General features: G+C 43.8%; 1 protein-coding gene across 2 annotated transcripts in view; it reads right to left on the reverse strand.

The window, feature by feature from the left end:
* Positions 1 to 17,500, reverse strand: part of tsc22d2 (TSC22 domain family 2) — a 44,976-nt gene that overhangs the window by 5,886 nt on the left and 21,590 nt on the right. Inside the window, exon 2 of one of the 2 annotated variants that reach the window (XM_017703469.2) lies at positions 10,315 to 10,389. The exons of the other annotated variant lie outside the window; for it this stretch is intronic. Within the exon in view, the coding sequence (XP_017558958.1) occupies positions 10,315 to 10,389 (75 nt within the window). The remainder of the gene's footprint in view (positions 1 to 10,314; positions 10,390 to 17,500) is intronic. 2 annotated transcript variants of the gene reach the window in all.

A 17,500-nucleotide genomic window follows, 5' to 3' on the forward strand; every position in this document is an offset into this window, starting at 1 on the left:
TGCGGGAGCGGAGGAGCAAAGTCACATTCCCTCTCCAAGTCTCTGTTTACCAACCGAAGACGGAGTCACGCACTGATCGGAGTGAAAGAGGAGCACCTGTGTCTCAAATGCGCCTTTCAGTAACGCATATTTACCTAAAACGAGCTTGACATGAAACAGAACGTCCCACAGAGCATCGGCCAAGCCCGGGAGAGCACGGCAGCACGTATACTTTACATCTCATCGTTACTCAGACGTTCGGACGACGGAGGAGAGAGAAGCACATGTGACTGAGCGTCTGAGACGGCAAAACAAACCCGAAACTCTGAAAGAAGCCTCTGAGAAATCCTCCAAAAGAAGGGCGGAGTCTGCGTTACATAACGTCAGATGCTTTGAGGAGGAAACCGTCCCGTGGCCTCGGGTCATCTGACCCGATCCTAACCTCCGCACTGTTTATAGCCATTCTAGAAGAAACATCTGCAGCACGAAGAGCAGAGAAATTAAACACAGACAGGCTCAGAAGTCAAAGCTCTCAGTAGAGCTGGGCGATACGGAGAACATATCGCGATACTCAACGATCACAATATTCCGTTTTCTCAGACATCTGACCAGCTGGGCTGGCGGTGCCGGGGCCGCAGTCATATTGCATGAAGAGAACTGTACTTTGTAGGACTTCTTCAGCTTGGATTATGCTCCCAATGCACAACTGACAGACGATGAGCAGACTTTCTTTTAAAAAGCTACTAAAACAATATTTGGTGAACGTTATGAAGCCTCATAATAAACCTCATCACTACATCACCTCTCCTGTTATTACTCACTGTGCAATAGACCATAACCTGCCGCTGCAACGTCACTTTCACGGCGCACTTACACCGTTATAGTGCTGCAACTCCTAGTTATGTCAATATTCACTGTGCTCTCACTTCACCTCACACCACCTAATGCCCGCTATCATGGAGACACAACAAACCCGCCTCTTATGTCATGTAAATATGCAAATAGATGTACTTTGTCTATTTTTTATTTTCTGCAGTTTGTGTGAAACTATATGTCTTGCTACTGAAACACTGCAACGTCCCCTTGGGATCAATAAAGATCTATCATATAGATGTTATTGCAGTATTGCTGATATTTGGTTTAAGTGTAGGTTATTATCGGTTATTGATTCTCCTGTTGAGGATTAGGTTTAGTGTGTTTTTGTCTTGTTTGTGATACAGGACGACAGTAAAGGTTTCATTTTTAAGATAATTGCTCTTGTGTGGAACACAGGAAGACCAGCAACCACTTTGTGGAAGCTAATGGGGATCCAAATAAGGCATAATAATAATAATAATAATAATAATAATAATAATAATAATAATAATAATAATAATAATAATAATAATGACTGCATTTTTACAAAATACTATCAAAAACTGAACACAGTAATTTAGTATTGAGTATTTGGCACTGAATCCAGATAAACAGGACTAATTTTGTTCTATTTATAATGAAACATGCAGCTACAGTGTCTTCAGGGACCGACGACACACCATATGTTCAGAAAAGCGCGTCGCTGTTCTCGCATGAAAACCTCATTTTGCTGTTTTTGAGTTTCTGACTTATTTTGAAAATGCCTGTTGACTTTTACATTGTGTGTGAATTTGATGATGAATGGACCAGAAGAAACGGCCCAAAACGACTTGGAAAGACGTCTGGTTCCATTGACTTGCATTAAAAGTAAAGAGGGTTTTTTCCATCTCCTGTAAAGTTTCCATTTTGTAGACACGAGGTTTTGTTATGGCAACAGCGACATTGTGTTGCGTCATAATTTATCACGATAGCGGTATAGATCACTATTTTGCCCAGCCCTCTCTCACACCCTTTGGAGCTTCTCCTACATCCTAAGCCACACGTGACTCTATATACGAATTCTACCACTAGGGCATTGAAACAAGTGGAGAAACTGTGTGGAAAATAAAGACTAAATGGTCCACATTCACGCCGGCCCAGAAACCGAGAAACGAGCCAAACCGTGAACAATTCACACTGAAACTGCAGCTTCTTTTGTTTTAGGCAACACTTACAACCGAGCAAAGGCTGAGATACAGCAGCTAAATTACCAAATGCACGCAGGACGCCACAAGACACAGTTAGGCCCAGTCCCATTTCATCCCTCGCCCCTACCACTGAGCCCTTAGCCCTCCTTTTCCCACGTCTAGGGGTGGGTGTCTCAGTTTTGGCTGTGATTGACGGGTGGGGTGAAGTGTTGGGGCTACACGGCCCTCCAAACAGAGGTTTTTCCAGAGACTCCAGTCAGAGAGAGATGAGAAAAACAGAAAAACCGGTGAGGCGGAGAACAAGAGACCAAAGAAACCCACAAATGAGAATTTTCCCCCTTTCAAAAAAATTACGATAATCACCATTTTACCTTTTTAATGCCGTTTCGATGAATTCTGGACGTTTTCTTCATAACAAGCGCAAAATAAATAAATACATCTCTAATCATTTTATGTTGATGTCTCAGTGGCTGGCTACCCAACTTTCCAGTTCCACCTTAAATAGCCCAGCAGTTCTGACACCTGAAGCTCCAGAATGTCACTGCTGCTCCATTTAAGGTGGAACGGGAAAATACAAACAAGAATCTGGAGAATCCCTGACTTCAGCTTCATATCACTGAAGAATTGGGGGGGGTGATGATAAATAACTGCCCCCCTCTTTGAAGGCGTCTGACCCCTAAATGTAACTAAAGCCCAGCAGTGAGGAGCTGAACTTTCCCCTCCTCTGCTGTCCCTGCAGACGGGCAGGGTCACCTACAGAGCGGCGCTAGTAGCTGTTAATGAAGAGATGCTCTTTTATTAGAGGGTCTCATTTCAGAGGAAGATCTCAACCACTGCCCTGTAGCTCAGGAACAAGGGGCAACACTCGAAAACAAAGGGTAGAGGTAAAAAGAAGAAATGGGACGGGGCCTGAGTGACTCCCACAGCAACCTGATCTTCTAGGTTGGTGTTATTGACCACGATGAGACCTGGACATTCCGTTCCCTCAGGCTTCAATTTGCCATGTGGAGGAAGAGCAGATTAGAATCAGCTATTAAGGGTCTTGTTTATGGTGGAATGCCCCCACGTCCTCAAAGCGTTGACACAATTTCAGAGTTAACGGAGGCCTTCATCTCCACGCCTGCGTCAGAGAAGCTAAACTGAAGCTGGAAACAGACAAACAGGCACACACTTAATTTCATAAAGGAGTTACATAATCCCTAAAAAAGCCAACCAGCCAGGACAGAATGAGCAAAATAGCGCCCCACTCGAGTCAGTCATTCCTCCAGCGTGCCTTTAATGAGTGACGTCTAGTACCTAAAAGGATCAAGTCTCGGCTAAAACGTGTCCAACCCACTCCCGATCCTTTTGTTTCTTTTTTTTTTAATTTTATTCACAGCACTTTCACAGAGGTGCAGTAAATAGACATCATCCACAACCTGAGGCAGTGAGCGGCACTTTCAGGAGTCAACATGCAGATCGCAACGTCTGCAGGTGGTACACTTCAAGAACCCTTTAAGAACCAAGTCAGTCAACAGTGACGAACACTAGGTCGGCTGCATGGTTCCAGGTCAGTTACTGCCACTTACATGCACAAGTAATCTTATAAATAGAAACCCAAAGGTAAGCTGTTGACATTTGGTCTAAACAGAGGCCACTTTTACTTTCTGTAACTGTAAAGTCAGTCAGCTGTTCCATTCGCTGTGGTTACGCGCATCTATAAACAAGACTTTTTGGGGTTGGGGGGTTGGGAGGGTCTCCGGACCTGGGATTTCGTAACATTTTTTTCTGACCGTCACGAACATTTATGGACCCCACCTCCACCCAAAACGTCTGGAGACACGGTACAAAAAAATGTGGGCGTGGTCCGTCACTAATGTTCCTCGTTCCCCAGTTTGTTTACATTTCTCTTCGAGGATAATAAAAAAAATCTTGCCATTCCAACAGAAGTTCCTTCTACTCAGGTAACTACAGTGGCTCATCCTGTCCGTCAGCCACGCCCCCTCGTTAATTTCTCTCTCACCTGAACTATTACTGAGAGGCCTGGAGCCGAGAGCTTTCATACAATAACCTGTGCCAAATATCAGAATCAGATGATCAATAAAAGGTAAGTAGTCCACTTTATAAGTGCGTTAACATGCACTTATTATTATTATTAATAATAATAAACAACAGTTATTGTAATAATAGTAATAATAACTGCAGAAAATCTGATTGTCAGTAATCCGATCACGTTTGCATGCTCTTCAGTAGTCAGATGATGGGGAAACTCCAGGTCTACATGAGTCAGACAGTAAATCAGATTTCCGCTCTACAACCAGCCGATAAACTTGACGACGCAGCGTAAACATCAAAACAACTGATTACTGAGCTGAAACCCAGGCTCTTCATCAGATTTCTAGATCCGAGTGTGGCGTTGACCACTTGAACAATCGGATAACCGCAGAAATCCGATTATGATCGGATTACTGAGTCCATGCTAAAAGAAAGTCTAATAAAGGCGACAGCTTGTTCTGAACGGTTTCGTGTCAATTATCCCACTTCAGGAAGGGAAACGCGCCACTTATTTAGAGTTTGAAAGAAGTGAAAGAAGTATTATTACTGAAAATCAAAAACGGCTCAAACACGGTGAGCGTGCCCTGCCGCGAGTCTGTGAAGACAAAGTCGGAGGCGTTCTTCTGCAAGTCACACGCAACCACACATTTCCACCAGAGAGGTCTCCAAAACAATCTGAATTACCCAATAAACGACACCCTGCACGGTGTTCTTTAGCACAAAAAATGGTTCTATATACACAACCACAAACACTGAAAGAACTCTCTGCATGATTAAAGGTTCCTTTTCATCATGAAAGGGTTCTTCAAACTGGTGAAGAATGTGCTGCAGATGGTGCTACACAAGCTTTTTGAAAACTATATAGCACTGCTGCTGTTACGATGTCAAGCTTGTAGCAGTAGAAGAACGCTTTCTGGTAGACAGAACCATTTTCAAAAAGGTTCTATATAGAACCATCTACAACGCCTTTAATCATGCACAGGCTTCATGGTCCTTCATAGAACCGTTTTATTTACTAAAGAACCCTTGAAACATCTGTTTGCGTCGTTAACCGTCAAGTGCTGGATACTGTCAGTGCATTACAGGAAACCATCTTTAAAGACGGACACCACTGTATCAGTGGCATAATGTCATATCTACCAAAATATATACGGTTCAAAACAGCACAAAACGCCAGTGTGTCAGCATCACTGTATTGTGGTAAAGACCCCCAGTAAAGGCCATGCAAATAAGCCTCAGGGCCTTTACAGCAGCATAAACTATAGGCTTCAATAAATACTTGACTGACCATGGACGGTCTCTGTGGGCTGGGGCCATAACCACATACACTTCTGCCTTTTTATTTGTTTATTTTTATTTTTCCATGAGAACGAAGCTCTGAAGCTTATTGTAAAAGAGGAAACGACTGTTTCTGCAGTGCACAGACGACACAGTGGGCTGCCGTGTTACTCGGCTTTCTGTAAAGGCCTTGTGGTGCAAGCAGGAGGCGGCCGTGTGGAGTGTTAAGCTTCAAGTGTATTTTTTGCCACTTGCGTTTTTGTGGCATTCGTCGTGTAAAAAGAAAAGTGCTGAGGAAATGCCCAATAGGCAATATGATGACGTATATTGTTATTGTGACCAATTATGTCACAATATAACAGCATGCTTTTCTGAACATATTGCGTAGATCATCGGTACCTGAACACGAACCAACTGCATGTTTCATTATAAAGAGATCAGTTTCAGTTGGGCCGTGGAAGGGTCACGTCAAGCGAGGTAAAGTGTTCATTCTTAGGGTGGACAATACGACGACATACATGGATATAAATCACATCGCAGTAGAATATGTTCTTCTAAGCATATCGTGGATATCACATCAGTGCTTGGAGAACACTGACCATCTGCATGTTTCATTATGAAGAGGGCGAAATTAGTCCCGTATAACTGGATTCGGTATCAAACATAGTATTTCTTAAAATGTCGCATTACTGGTTATTTTTTTTCCTCTGTTCCAACTGATCAGATGTCTGAAAAGATAAATACAACACTGTGATTTTTTTCCCTATTGCTCACCTCTAGTGCCACATCTGGAATGAACCTAGCCTGACGCTCATCAACAAAACAAGATGGAATAATTAATTTATCTTAAAAAAAATTATAAAAATAGAGAAACTCTATTGGCTGATAGGGCAACATCCTACCAGCTCCTTCTTACTATGCAGTTATAATTTGGTAATATACAAGCATTTTGTCAGCAGGACACCTGTTTTATTTTTTGCAAGGGTCAAACAAACAATAGTAATTCTTCACAGACGCAACCGGTCAAAACTGAAGCCAGATGAGAAGCTCTCTGTCCCTGAAGAATGTTCAGGAGCAGGTTGGTAGAGCCAGCTTCAAACCAGAGAGAAGCTTAAAAGCCTGAGCAAAACAACCTGTGGAACCCAACGTAATAGAAAACGGTACATAGTTTCTGAGTCACGCTTCACGGGGCGTCCAGTCTAAACAAAGGATGACTGCTTATCTTTCTCACTCAACCCTCCGTGATCTTCGCTCTCACGATAACGGCGGGTGATGTATGAGGCCAGAGTGTCAGAGTTTGGGGAAAAGGCGTGGAAGGATGAGGACCAGCTCACAGTAAAGCGCACATCAAAGAGCCAGGAAAAGCCACATGGAGCACAGGTACCTGAGAGGAGGGGAAGATTACCTGGGGCAAATAACACTACACTACACCAGGCTTCAAGCCCATACTGCCTGGGATATCGCGCAGATCTCTGACTTCAATGGGCCGCCAGGTCATGTGTTTGACCCCCGGCTTTATGAGGCCAGTTTGGAGGAGATTACGGTCCGGCCGTGGCACGTGGACGCCGCTGATGCTTTTCTTTAGCTCTGCCTACAGAAGTCAGAGCCAGTTTATTTCTGGCAATTGCAGAGCAGATATGTTTCAAAGCTACAATTTAGACACGGTTGGCTTATCTCTATTACATACATAGATAAAATAAACTTAATATAAAGCAAAAATTTGGTGCAAATAAATAAATAAATTTCAGGTAACACTTTCTTTGGATGGTCCACTGTAGAAGGTTTGTATATGCTCAGTAGATATTTAAGCAGCGTTCAACTAAATATCCATTAAATGCAACTCCACTTTAAATCGAGTGTCATTGGGAAGGTCCACTGTTGATGCTTTGTAAATGCTCGGTCTGTCTAAGTAACCTTCAATCAAATACCCAGTAAATACAACTGAACTTCAAGTTCAAACCCTAAACCCGACCCTAACCTCAAAGCAAAAACCTAGACTTACTCCTAACCCTAAACCCGACCCTAATGCTGTTGACAATCAACTGATTATCACCAGAAAGACGGTTAATGATTTAAGGATCTGTAGAGCATCTACAGGCGACCATTCAAATAAAGTGGGACCATAATCCAACTTGGGCTACGTTCACACAGCAGGTAAAAGTGGCTCAAATCTGATCTTTTCTTTATGCGACACAGATTCTGGGTGATGAGCCCAGCTGTCAGTCAGCGAAGCTTCATGATGGCTCTTGTGGCGCTGGTGATGGTGAAGCTGCAGCTGACCCTCTGGGAGCGACCGGCGTTTGTTGCCAGTTGTGATTGTTTACCTCTGGATGAGCCGTGACGCTCTGTGGGTCAGTTTGGGGGCTGATCTGTTCAGACTGGTGTCATACAGACCACATTTAAAAGACAATGTGGACAGGCAAAAAAAAAATAATAATAAATACATACATAAAATTTCCGATTTGGTGAGAAAATCAGATTTGGGCCACTTGTACCTGCTGTGTGAACGAAGCCCAAGACCTCATTTCTGAATATTTGAAACATACACAACCAGCCAAGACATGTTTGCCGTTATCTGCTTCTTCGGTTTTGCATTGGAGCTACAAATCTAACGTAGCTAACAGACAATAAAAGCTTATACACACCAATTAACAAGGCGCAAACCGCATGCCTCAGACTGTGTGGACTTATGACGCTGTGTGTGATATTCACATATTTATAAATATAAACACAAGTATGTCACAAACGTAAAAACAGTAGTAAGAGCTTGAAGCTTTCCATTTTTTGTTTGTTTTTATAAAGATGTGTACTGGGGGAATTAAGCACGTTTCAATTGCTTTAATACACGCAAAGCAATTCAGAGCGGTTTGAGAAATTGTTCAACGACCGAAGCTCAGGTGTCTTTCCAGTGGGGGTGATGGGAACCAGGCGTCGCCATGACTACAACACCTACAAGATATAGACACTTTATTTACCATCCAGAACCACCAGAGAACCTACACGAGTCTTCTGAGCTTATATGGAATGCTGATGATGGAAAATAGTGGAAAATTTGGAATAATGAGTTTTATTTGGGGACTATTTTGCCTCACAGCGCCCTGCATGTATCCCTCCACCATGAATACATTTTTTAAAAAATGCATTTTTGGGTCAAACTCTTTTCAAAGTGGTCATAAAACAGCCCAGTTTTTTCTGTTAAACTCATTAAACTCTTTAACCACCAGTGAACCTATGTGTGCTGTTGATGGTGAAATAGTATTAAATTAGTATTAAACAGTGTCTCAGTCATCAGGCAGTGAATTCATAACCATTTCGTCATGTAGGAGCTTTCTGTGAGGGAGCTTTTAGAGGTGGGCGTCTGGTTCCTATCACCACCACTGAGAACAGTTCTGACTCGTTAAGTTTATCTAAAACAGGGAATTTCACGCCAAACCGCTCTGAAGGACTCGCTTTACAACTTAATGATTTAGGATCTTCTTTTAAGCGGAGTTTCAGTGGGTTAACGTCCCATATGGTGATCTTGGGAACCTGTTCGTTCCTTCACTGCGGTGCTCTGTAAAAGTTCTTACACCCCCACAGAAGGAATAACCTCCCCACGTTCCTTTGAGAAGCACTGAATGGGACACGGTATTAACAGAACTCAAATACATGCCAGTCAGTCACCACCACTCCTAAAGCATCGCATTTAGAACGGGGATCCGGCAACTCTGACGCCGATTCAGCGTGCATACACAAAATCTTAAGCAAGACAAGGGAACGTTTCTGCAAATTGAGCGCTGACTAAGTAGAACCTGATCTGTGTTAAAGGTCAGACTAAGCTTATCCACATTATGAATGCCAATATGAGCAAAAACAAAAAAACCTGCAAGGTTAACGGACCAATTAACAGCATCTATTATGGGAGTATGTGTGTGAAACCCATGCATGGCATGTCTGTGTGTTTATAACAAGCCTGATTCAAGTCATCAGGTCATTAAAATGTACTAAAAAGGGCATAAATGCGCTGCGCACAGGTTCCCCAGGGCTTACACTCACCAGCCACTTTATTAGGTACACCTTGCTAGTAAAAGGCTGGACCCCCTTTTTCCTTCAGAACTGCCTTAATTCTTCATGTCAGACTTTCAACAAGGTGTTGGAAACGTTCCTCAGAGATTCTGGTTGGTTATTTGAGTTCCTGTTGTCTTTCTATCATCTGGAACCAGTCTGTCCATTCTCCTCTGACCTCTCACATCAACAAGGCATTTCCGTCCACACAACTGACCGCTCACTGGATATTTCCTCTTTTTCAGACCGTTCTCTGTAAACCCTAGAGATGGTTGTGCGTGAAAATCCCAGCAGATCAGCAGTTTCTGAAATACTCAGACCAGCCCGTCTGGCACCAACAGCCACACCACGTTCAAAGCCCCTTAAATCCCCTTTCTTCCCCGTTTTGATGCTCGGTCTGCACTTCAGCAAGTCGTCTTGACCACCTCTACATGCCTAAATGCACTGAGTTGCGGCCGTGTGATTGGCTGATTAGCTACTTGTGTTAACAAGCAACTGATACTAGAAGCAACTGTACCTAATAAAGTGGCCGGTGAGTGTATTAGGCGATGCCAATTTATAAAAACACACACAAAACAAGAAATAAATCAATAAATCAATACAAACCACTGACAAAGAAGCAGTGCGAAGATTCAGTTTCAGCAAGTGACCCCAACTTAACTTGATGTTAGTGAAAAACAAGCAATGAGGCTTGAAATGGGCCGTGTCTTTGCCACAGGTGCTAACTGAAGTTGCGTTTTGCTGACCAGCTCTCGCTTAGTGTTGCTAAGCATCACAGCTGCCGCTAAAAATAAATAGATAAATTAATTAAAAGGGCAAACTGTTCTCTGCCAGATACACGGCTGATACACAGCGAGCCACGATGCCATGCTGTGGGTCCATGCAGCACACCTGCTAAAGCTAAAGCTTCACACCAGGGCCTGTCCACATACTGTACCTATCGCCCAGAGGCTTCGAGTCGCGCAGCCTACTGCCAGGCTGGAAGGCTCGGTAGAAAACTGTAGAAGGGTTCCTGCACTCCATTCAGCAGAAAGAGAAAACAGAGGAGAGGTTAGGGACATGGTGGAGGACAGAGAAAAGGAGGAAACCTCTAGAGTGAAGTGGACGTGAGAATCAAAGACTGGGTTTAAAACTGGCCCTAAAGTAGAGCTGAACGGCTTGAAACTGCGAGTTTTCTGACCAATTTAACCTCTTCAACTCCTCGAGACCACCGGTGGGTCCAAACCGCACTTGGTCCTGTTCTTCATAACGTTCATACTCCATAAGCTCCATTCAGAAGCTGGGCGTCGTGTGAGGCAGTAGCTCTTCTCTCCAGTCTAATAGACGGTGACGTCATTTTAAACCCTTATAATAAAAGAAGCTGAACTTTGTTTTTCTACTGAAAGTCGAGCCGTTTTTCCCCAAATCTGGGCTCTAAACTATAAACAGACGGCGTCTCTTCAGTGATCTGCTCTGGAAACATCACTTTTAGAAAATAACACAAAGTGTCTGAGATTTTTTGGCTTTCAGCGGTAAATTGTAAACATGTGTTTTATGATCTACACTACATGTTCTGCTCATTTGAGGGGCTTTTACAATCAATCAATCAATCAATCAATAAATAAATAAAACAAACATTTAGATTTATTTCATGCAGTTTCTGAATGATCTGCCTTACGATTTGGTCACACAAATTCAGATGGACCAACCACGAACATGGATAACTTGGAGACGAACGGACTTAAGTGTCTATAGACACTCCAGCTGGTTTCCTCATACATTTAATCGGCAAAGAGAAACTGACAAACACTAAAAAGTAGTGAGGCTGAAGTCGCTTCTCATTCACCAGCTTCTCGTTCCAATTGTCCCATTCCACCTTAAATGGTGCAGCAGTTCGAACAAGAAGCTGGCAAACGAGAAGCGACTCCAGCCTCGTAAAAAGTCGAACGATGAGAGACGTTTTACCAGAACCTGCTCTACTTTTGAGGCAAAGTTTCCTGCTGGAGATGTGAGAAAATTGGCTATATATATTTTTTAGCCTGTACAAGAACATCAGCACATCCTGAGACACATTTACAGCCAAGATGGTAAATTAGACATAAAACGTTGTGGCTCACTGACTTTCGTTGAAGGTAAGAAAACGGCTCTTAAGATTTGGGTTGCGACCCCTGGACTGACTCATCTACAGGCAGTTCTCAAGCTCTGTGTTAGGTTAAATCTCCCCTCTTCAAACGTCAGACAACGTTTTTGATATTGCAGGCTATAATTTAATGAACTGGATCTGCAGCAGGAAAACTCAGTGTGATTTCAATATAAAACGATTAATCCTTCAGCCTTGCCTTACAGGAATGGGCCTTTAGTGGAGGCACTAAGTAATGCAGAGTGAAACGAACACTGATATCTGACGCAGTGAAACAGGTTCCAGTAGAATGTGCTTTTAGTCACGTTATGGTTCTCTCATAGAAACACTTAAGAACTCTGACAGCGAGACTCAAGAGTCCACGACCAAAACTGCTGCACCCCGCCTCGCCTCGCCTCCAGGCTTCTATTCTACTGCTCTGTCTTAAAACATTCGGTTATGAAAAGGAACAAATACCAACTTTTCACCTGGAGAACCTGATTTAAGCTCCACAATCAGACCTTAAAACCACTGTAGAACCTTTGAGGGAACATTTGCACTGTTTGTACCTTGATGAATGAAGAACGTACCTGAACAGAACCTTTATTTCTGACAGTGTATGTTATCCCCCCCCCCCCCCCGATAAACCAATGGCAGGACCAGCAGTTTGTGAAGTCTGTTAAGCCGATATTTAATTCAGCGCTGTATAAAAGTCAAGAGGAAACAGAACGTTTTAACGAGGCTGGGGCCCCAAATGGTTAACATTACCCTCAACGCTACCAACAATACAGAGCCTGTAAGTACAGAATGTACTTTATAGTGTAGGAGGGGGGCTGTATGGAGAGAAGAAGCCCCCTTGTAGAGGAAGGGGAGGGGTCAGTGTTGGTTTACTCCATGTGTGAGTGAGTATCTGGACTTGGAACTTTTCCTGCTTTTCCTAGAATCCCTGGAACACAAACTGCCTTGGCAGCATCGTCTCAGAACCGCACACACTGCTGCCTCTCACCAGGCACACGGCTTCTTAGAAGGCCGGATTATTTTTGGTCATCATAAATCACCACTCGCTGGACGGTGAGGAACTGCCAGGATCGCATTGAAAGACATCGAGCGCTTCTGGATGAACAGATACAGTCTCCGTTTACGCATCTGTGATGTGTTACATAAGAGCTGCAGAAAAGCTGAACCATGAAATCATCTTACATTCCTAAAACAAGGGGTTCTTTAGGGGTTCCTTAAGACGACGGTCATATGTAAAAACCGCGAGAACGTCAAGGAGCATTCCATCAATTTTTCTACATTTCCGCATAAATAAATGCTTAACATATAAACAAAGTCTGAGTGGATCAGACGCAGCAGTGCTGCTGGAGGTTTTAAACACCTCACCGTCGCTGCTGGACTGAGAACAGTCCACCAACCAAAAATGTCCAGCCGGCAGCGTCCTGTGACCACTGATGAAGATCTAGAGGATGACCAACACAAACTGTGCAGCAGATGAGCCGTCGTCTCTGACCTTACATCTACAAGGTGGACCGACAAGGTAGGAGTGTCTAATAGAGTGGACAGTGAGTGGACACAGTGTTTAAAAACTCCAGCAGCTCTGCTGTGTCTGATCCACTTGTACCAGCACAACACACCACCACCACCACATCAGTGTCACTGCAGAGCTGAGAATGACCCACCACCCAAACAGTACCTGCTCTGTGAGGGTCCGTGGGGGTCCTGACCACTGAAGAACAGGGTAACAGAGTATCAGAGAAACAGATGGACTACAGTCTGTAACTGTAGAACTAACTCAGCATCTCAGTTTTAATTTAGAAGTTTCTGCGATGTTGCAATCCTACAGTCACACTGAAACCAAGTCTGTTCATCCTGTTTCCTTCGCACGCCGCTTTACAGCAATCCTCAAATCTTTGCATGAAAACTCATGAAGAAAAGCAAAAATACTGCAATTCTACAGCAGGAAGAAGAACAGGATGGGGGTCAGATGTCCAGGAGGGATGATGACAGTGACTTACATGCAAACACTATGGACACGAACTTCCTAGCACTTTATGGAAACTTCAAGTGAACAGCCACTGACTGAGTCGGTCCTCTTTAAACGCTTCTACATCCCTACATTTTGTAAGATCACTGCGTTTACATGCAAAGGCTTTGGCAAATCCGACTGAAAACATGCCGATTACAGATCAAGACTGAGGTATTTATTCTCACTCTACTCAACAATCTGATGGAAAATCTGTTTACATGCTCACTACAAGTAATCCAATGCAAAATTACGTGCATGCAATAGATAACCGCTAAGAGTACACGTTACCACGGCAACCAGCATCACATGAGTCCGGTCAGAGTGAGATGAGCAGCAGTGAGCAGTGATTGTGTTTTTAACTGCTTTAAAATGACGTCAGACTCAGGAAAACGTCCTTCACACGTCCTTATTAAAGAAGGCCGAGAGGAAGACGTCGTGCTCTGAGACGCATAAGCTGGACGTCCGTCCCACCGCCGTCTTTTAAAGATCAGAGCATGAACTTCGTCTCCTCTGCAGACCAGTTTCTGCTCCGCCGTGTTGAACGGTATAAACTCTCACTGTGACGCGACGCACAAGCAGAACGGACTGAAACTTTCCGATAGGGAATGTAATCGGATACAGGCGTTTACACGGATGTTATTCTTCTATTTAACAGATTATTTACAGGATTACCCACCTCGTTCAGTCGGATAATAACTATTCCGAATGGCCTCAATCAGACTAGACTATTCCGATTGTGCTATTAGTCAGATTATTAGGCTGCATGTAAACGTGGCTACTGTCACTGTAACATTCTCTGTTGGGGCGCAGAGGTGGCTCCAATTGGGGTCCCAGTGATCCATCGTAAAGAATTAGTCCAGTCTGGGATGAGTTAGACTGTGGTGTTGATGTCCATCCAGCTGGAGGAGGTTTAGACTGAGACCTTGTAGAACTGCATAATAAACTTTATGATCAATTAAACCGTTTACAGTTCACTGCATTGATCTGTAATGATTTACAAATGAAATCATGTTGAAATCAGATGAATCTTTTTTAAATCACCCTGTATATATATTATAAATACCATTATATATATATATATATATAATGAAGTTATTTTATATTATGAAGTGCTGATTGTTGATTTTTTTTAACCTTGCAAACAGGAGTTAAAAAAACACAAACCTGTCAATACAGAATACAAATAGAGCCTAATTTATTACGCAACAACCAAACCACTCAACTACATTCACATGATTATGTAATACGAACCAGATGATTAATAAAAAACTACAATAATAACTCTAGACCCAGAGGGCTTTCTCTACAAGACACAACTGCTCTTAGAGAGCCAGGCAGACGTCGCCTTTCTGCCGTTTCGCCATTTCAGCCTCAATTAAAAAAAGCTGACAGCTCCAGAGCAAACAGATGACCCGAGTGGACAAACACAAACGTTAGAAGGCTTCCTTTCATTGGGAAGTAAACCATTTATGCAGGTCACATGTTAGAGACCGTTCTGCTTGTGTAAACACAGCCGGAGGGGCTGGGCTGCTGCTGAACGGGCCGAGGTTCAGAGCAGCTCCTGAGGAACTGTGGAGCATTCAGAGCGATATGTGAACGTCAGGCCTCGTCCGTCAACCTGAAAGTAGATCAAAGCCGTAGAGCGTACACTTTCCCCTGAGGGGGCTACCAGAGCCACGAGGTTTAAAGGAAAGTTTGAAGTCCACAGTGAGGAGCGCTCACAGTGACTCAGCACTGAAGGGGCCCCTAAAGCCCCCCCTAGACAACAAACACAAAAAACTTGAACGTCAGGTTAAACAGCCAGTGCTGTCTTTTCACATTTGCTGACTTGGGCCCAGTCACATTGCTTCTTTTTACCCCTACCCATTGTTTTCAAGGGTCACTCTAACCCCTTGGAACTGAGCTACAGGGCAGTGGTTGAGATCTTCCCTCTGAAATGAGCCCCTCTAATAAAAGAGCATCACTTCATTATCAGCAACTAGCGCCGCCCTGTAGGCGACCCTGCCCATCTGCAGGGACAGCAGAGGAGGGGAAAGTTCAGCTCCTCACTGCTGGGCTTTAGTTACATTTAGGGATCATACGCCTTCAAAGAGGGGGGCAATTATTTATCACCACCCCCCCTAATTCTTCAGTGATGTGAAGCTGAAGTCAGAGATTCTCCAGACTCGTTTGAATTTTCCCGTTCCACCTTAAAAGGAGCAGCAGTTACATTCTGGTGCTTCAGGCGTCAGAACTGCTGGGCTATTTAAGGTGGAACGGCGAAGTTAATTTTTCCACATTTCTACATAATTAAATGGTTAAGACGTGAACAAGTCATTCAGAGGGAACCTTTCCGAGTGAGACCTGGTCACAGTCATGGCGAAAGGAACCAGACGTACGTTTACTGCCTCTAAAAGCTCCCGGACAGAAAGTAGGTTACAAGCACTGATGCTGCCCGAAGCAAAACAAGGATCTCCAAAACGGCGTCTTTCCAGGGGAGGCCAAAAACATTCTTCTAATGTAGGTTAGTGGGAAGAGGCTTTATTGAAAGTGACACTGAGGTGTTTAAAACCTCCAGCAGCACTGCGGTGTCTGATCCACTAAGACCAGCACAACACCATGTCAGTGTTACTGCAGTGCTGAGAATGACCCACCACCCAAACAGTACCTGCTCTGTGAGGGTCCATGGGGGTCCTGACCACTGAAGAACAGGGTAACAGAGTATCAGAGAAACAGATGGACTACAGTCTGTAACTGTAGAACTACAGAGTGGAACTGAACGGTCAGTGGAGCTGATAAAGTGGACAGTGAGCGTAGAAACAAGGATCGGTGTGAATGTGCACAAATGGATTGGATGCTGGCTTCCACTGGAACAGCACAGCATCCACAAAGTGGTCAAATTCACATAAACAAACAATGTTCTCTCACTTTTATACATTAGAGGACTGTATCTCCCAATTCTAATGAATAGGACAGTGTTCATCCGACTCTCCTCTTCCAGACTTCTTTGATGGCAATTTCCCTTCTGGATCAATAAAATTCTATCCGACTGCCTGAATCAGGAGTTTAGGGGCATCTTCAGGAGCAGGTCTGGCTGTTTTTAAATAAAGCCACAGAGCTCGATTTCAAAGCCAACACAACCCACTCACCTGAACTCTTTGCCGATGAGAGGAAAAAGCTGATTCGGCACTAAATGTAAACATATTGATTATTTCGTATTTGTGTCCTACTGGTGAACGCTGCAGTGCATCAAACGCCTGATAACATCAACTCTGGCTGAGACTCTCCCCTTTTAGCTGTAAAGTACACAATGTAGCCGGGAGAATTATGGCGTATTAGGACCCATTATATGTACAGGAGTCAGCATCGTGTTTCTTTCCATCAGTACATGAAGAAAACCGAGGGCTAATTCACATCGGATACCACTGAACTCTGAGAAGACCTCAGATTGCGTTGTTATTAATTACCAAAAGGAAAGGGTTATGTAATCTGAAAGCTCTGACAGCCGTAGGGGGTTTCATGGGCCACTTGTCAGTGAACAGCAGGCAGACTCTGAAAAGGACAGAAGCGCTGATGGAGAGCGAAAAAAAAAAAATGTGAGGAAAAAAGAAAGAGATAAGGAACTTAAACAACCAGCGTTTCTTAAACGAGCGCCAGTCTGAACACTCTGGACTTGCTATAGGTGTTAAAAGATCCAGACGCAGACCCAGGACGTCATGTACTCACGACTCTCGGCTGACGACCACACTCAAACGACACCGACAGAGGTAGAAGAAGAGGCGAGTGGGCAAAACTACATTATACTCATATCATAACTTCATTATACAGCTACATTAAGGCTGAGACCCTGCTTAGTCCCACAAACGGGGAAATTTCACCTCCGCATTTTGACCGTCTATGAAGTGAAACACCACACACACACACACACACACACACACACACACACACACTAGTGAACACACACACAGTGAGCACACTTGCCCGGAGCGGTGGGCAGCCCTATCCACAGCGCCCAGGGAG

Source organism: Pygocentrus nattereri, chromosome 2 (assembly GCF_015220715.1).
Source record: "Pygocentrus nattereri isolate fPygNat1 chromosome 2, fPygNat1.pri, whole genome shotgun sequence".
In the NCBI taxonomy this organism is placed as follows: Eukaryota; Metazoa; Chordata; class Actinopteri; order Characiformes; family Serrasalmidae; genus Pygocentrus; species Pygocentrus nattereri.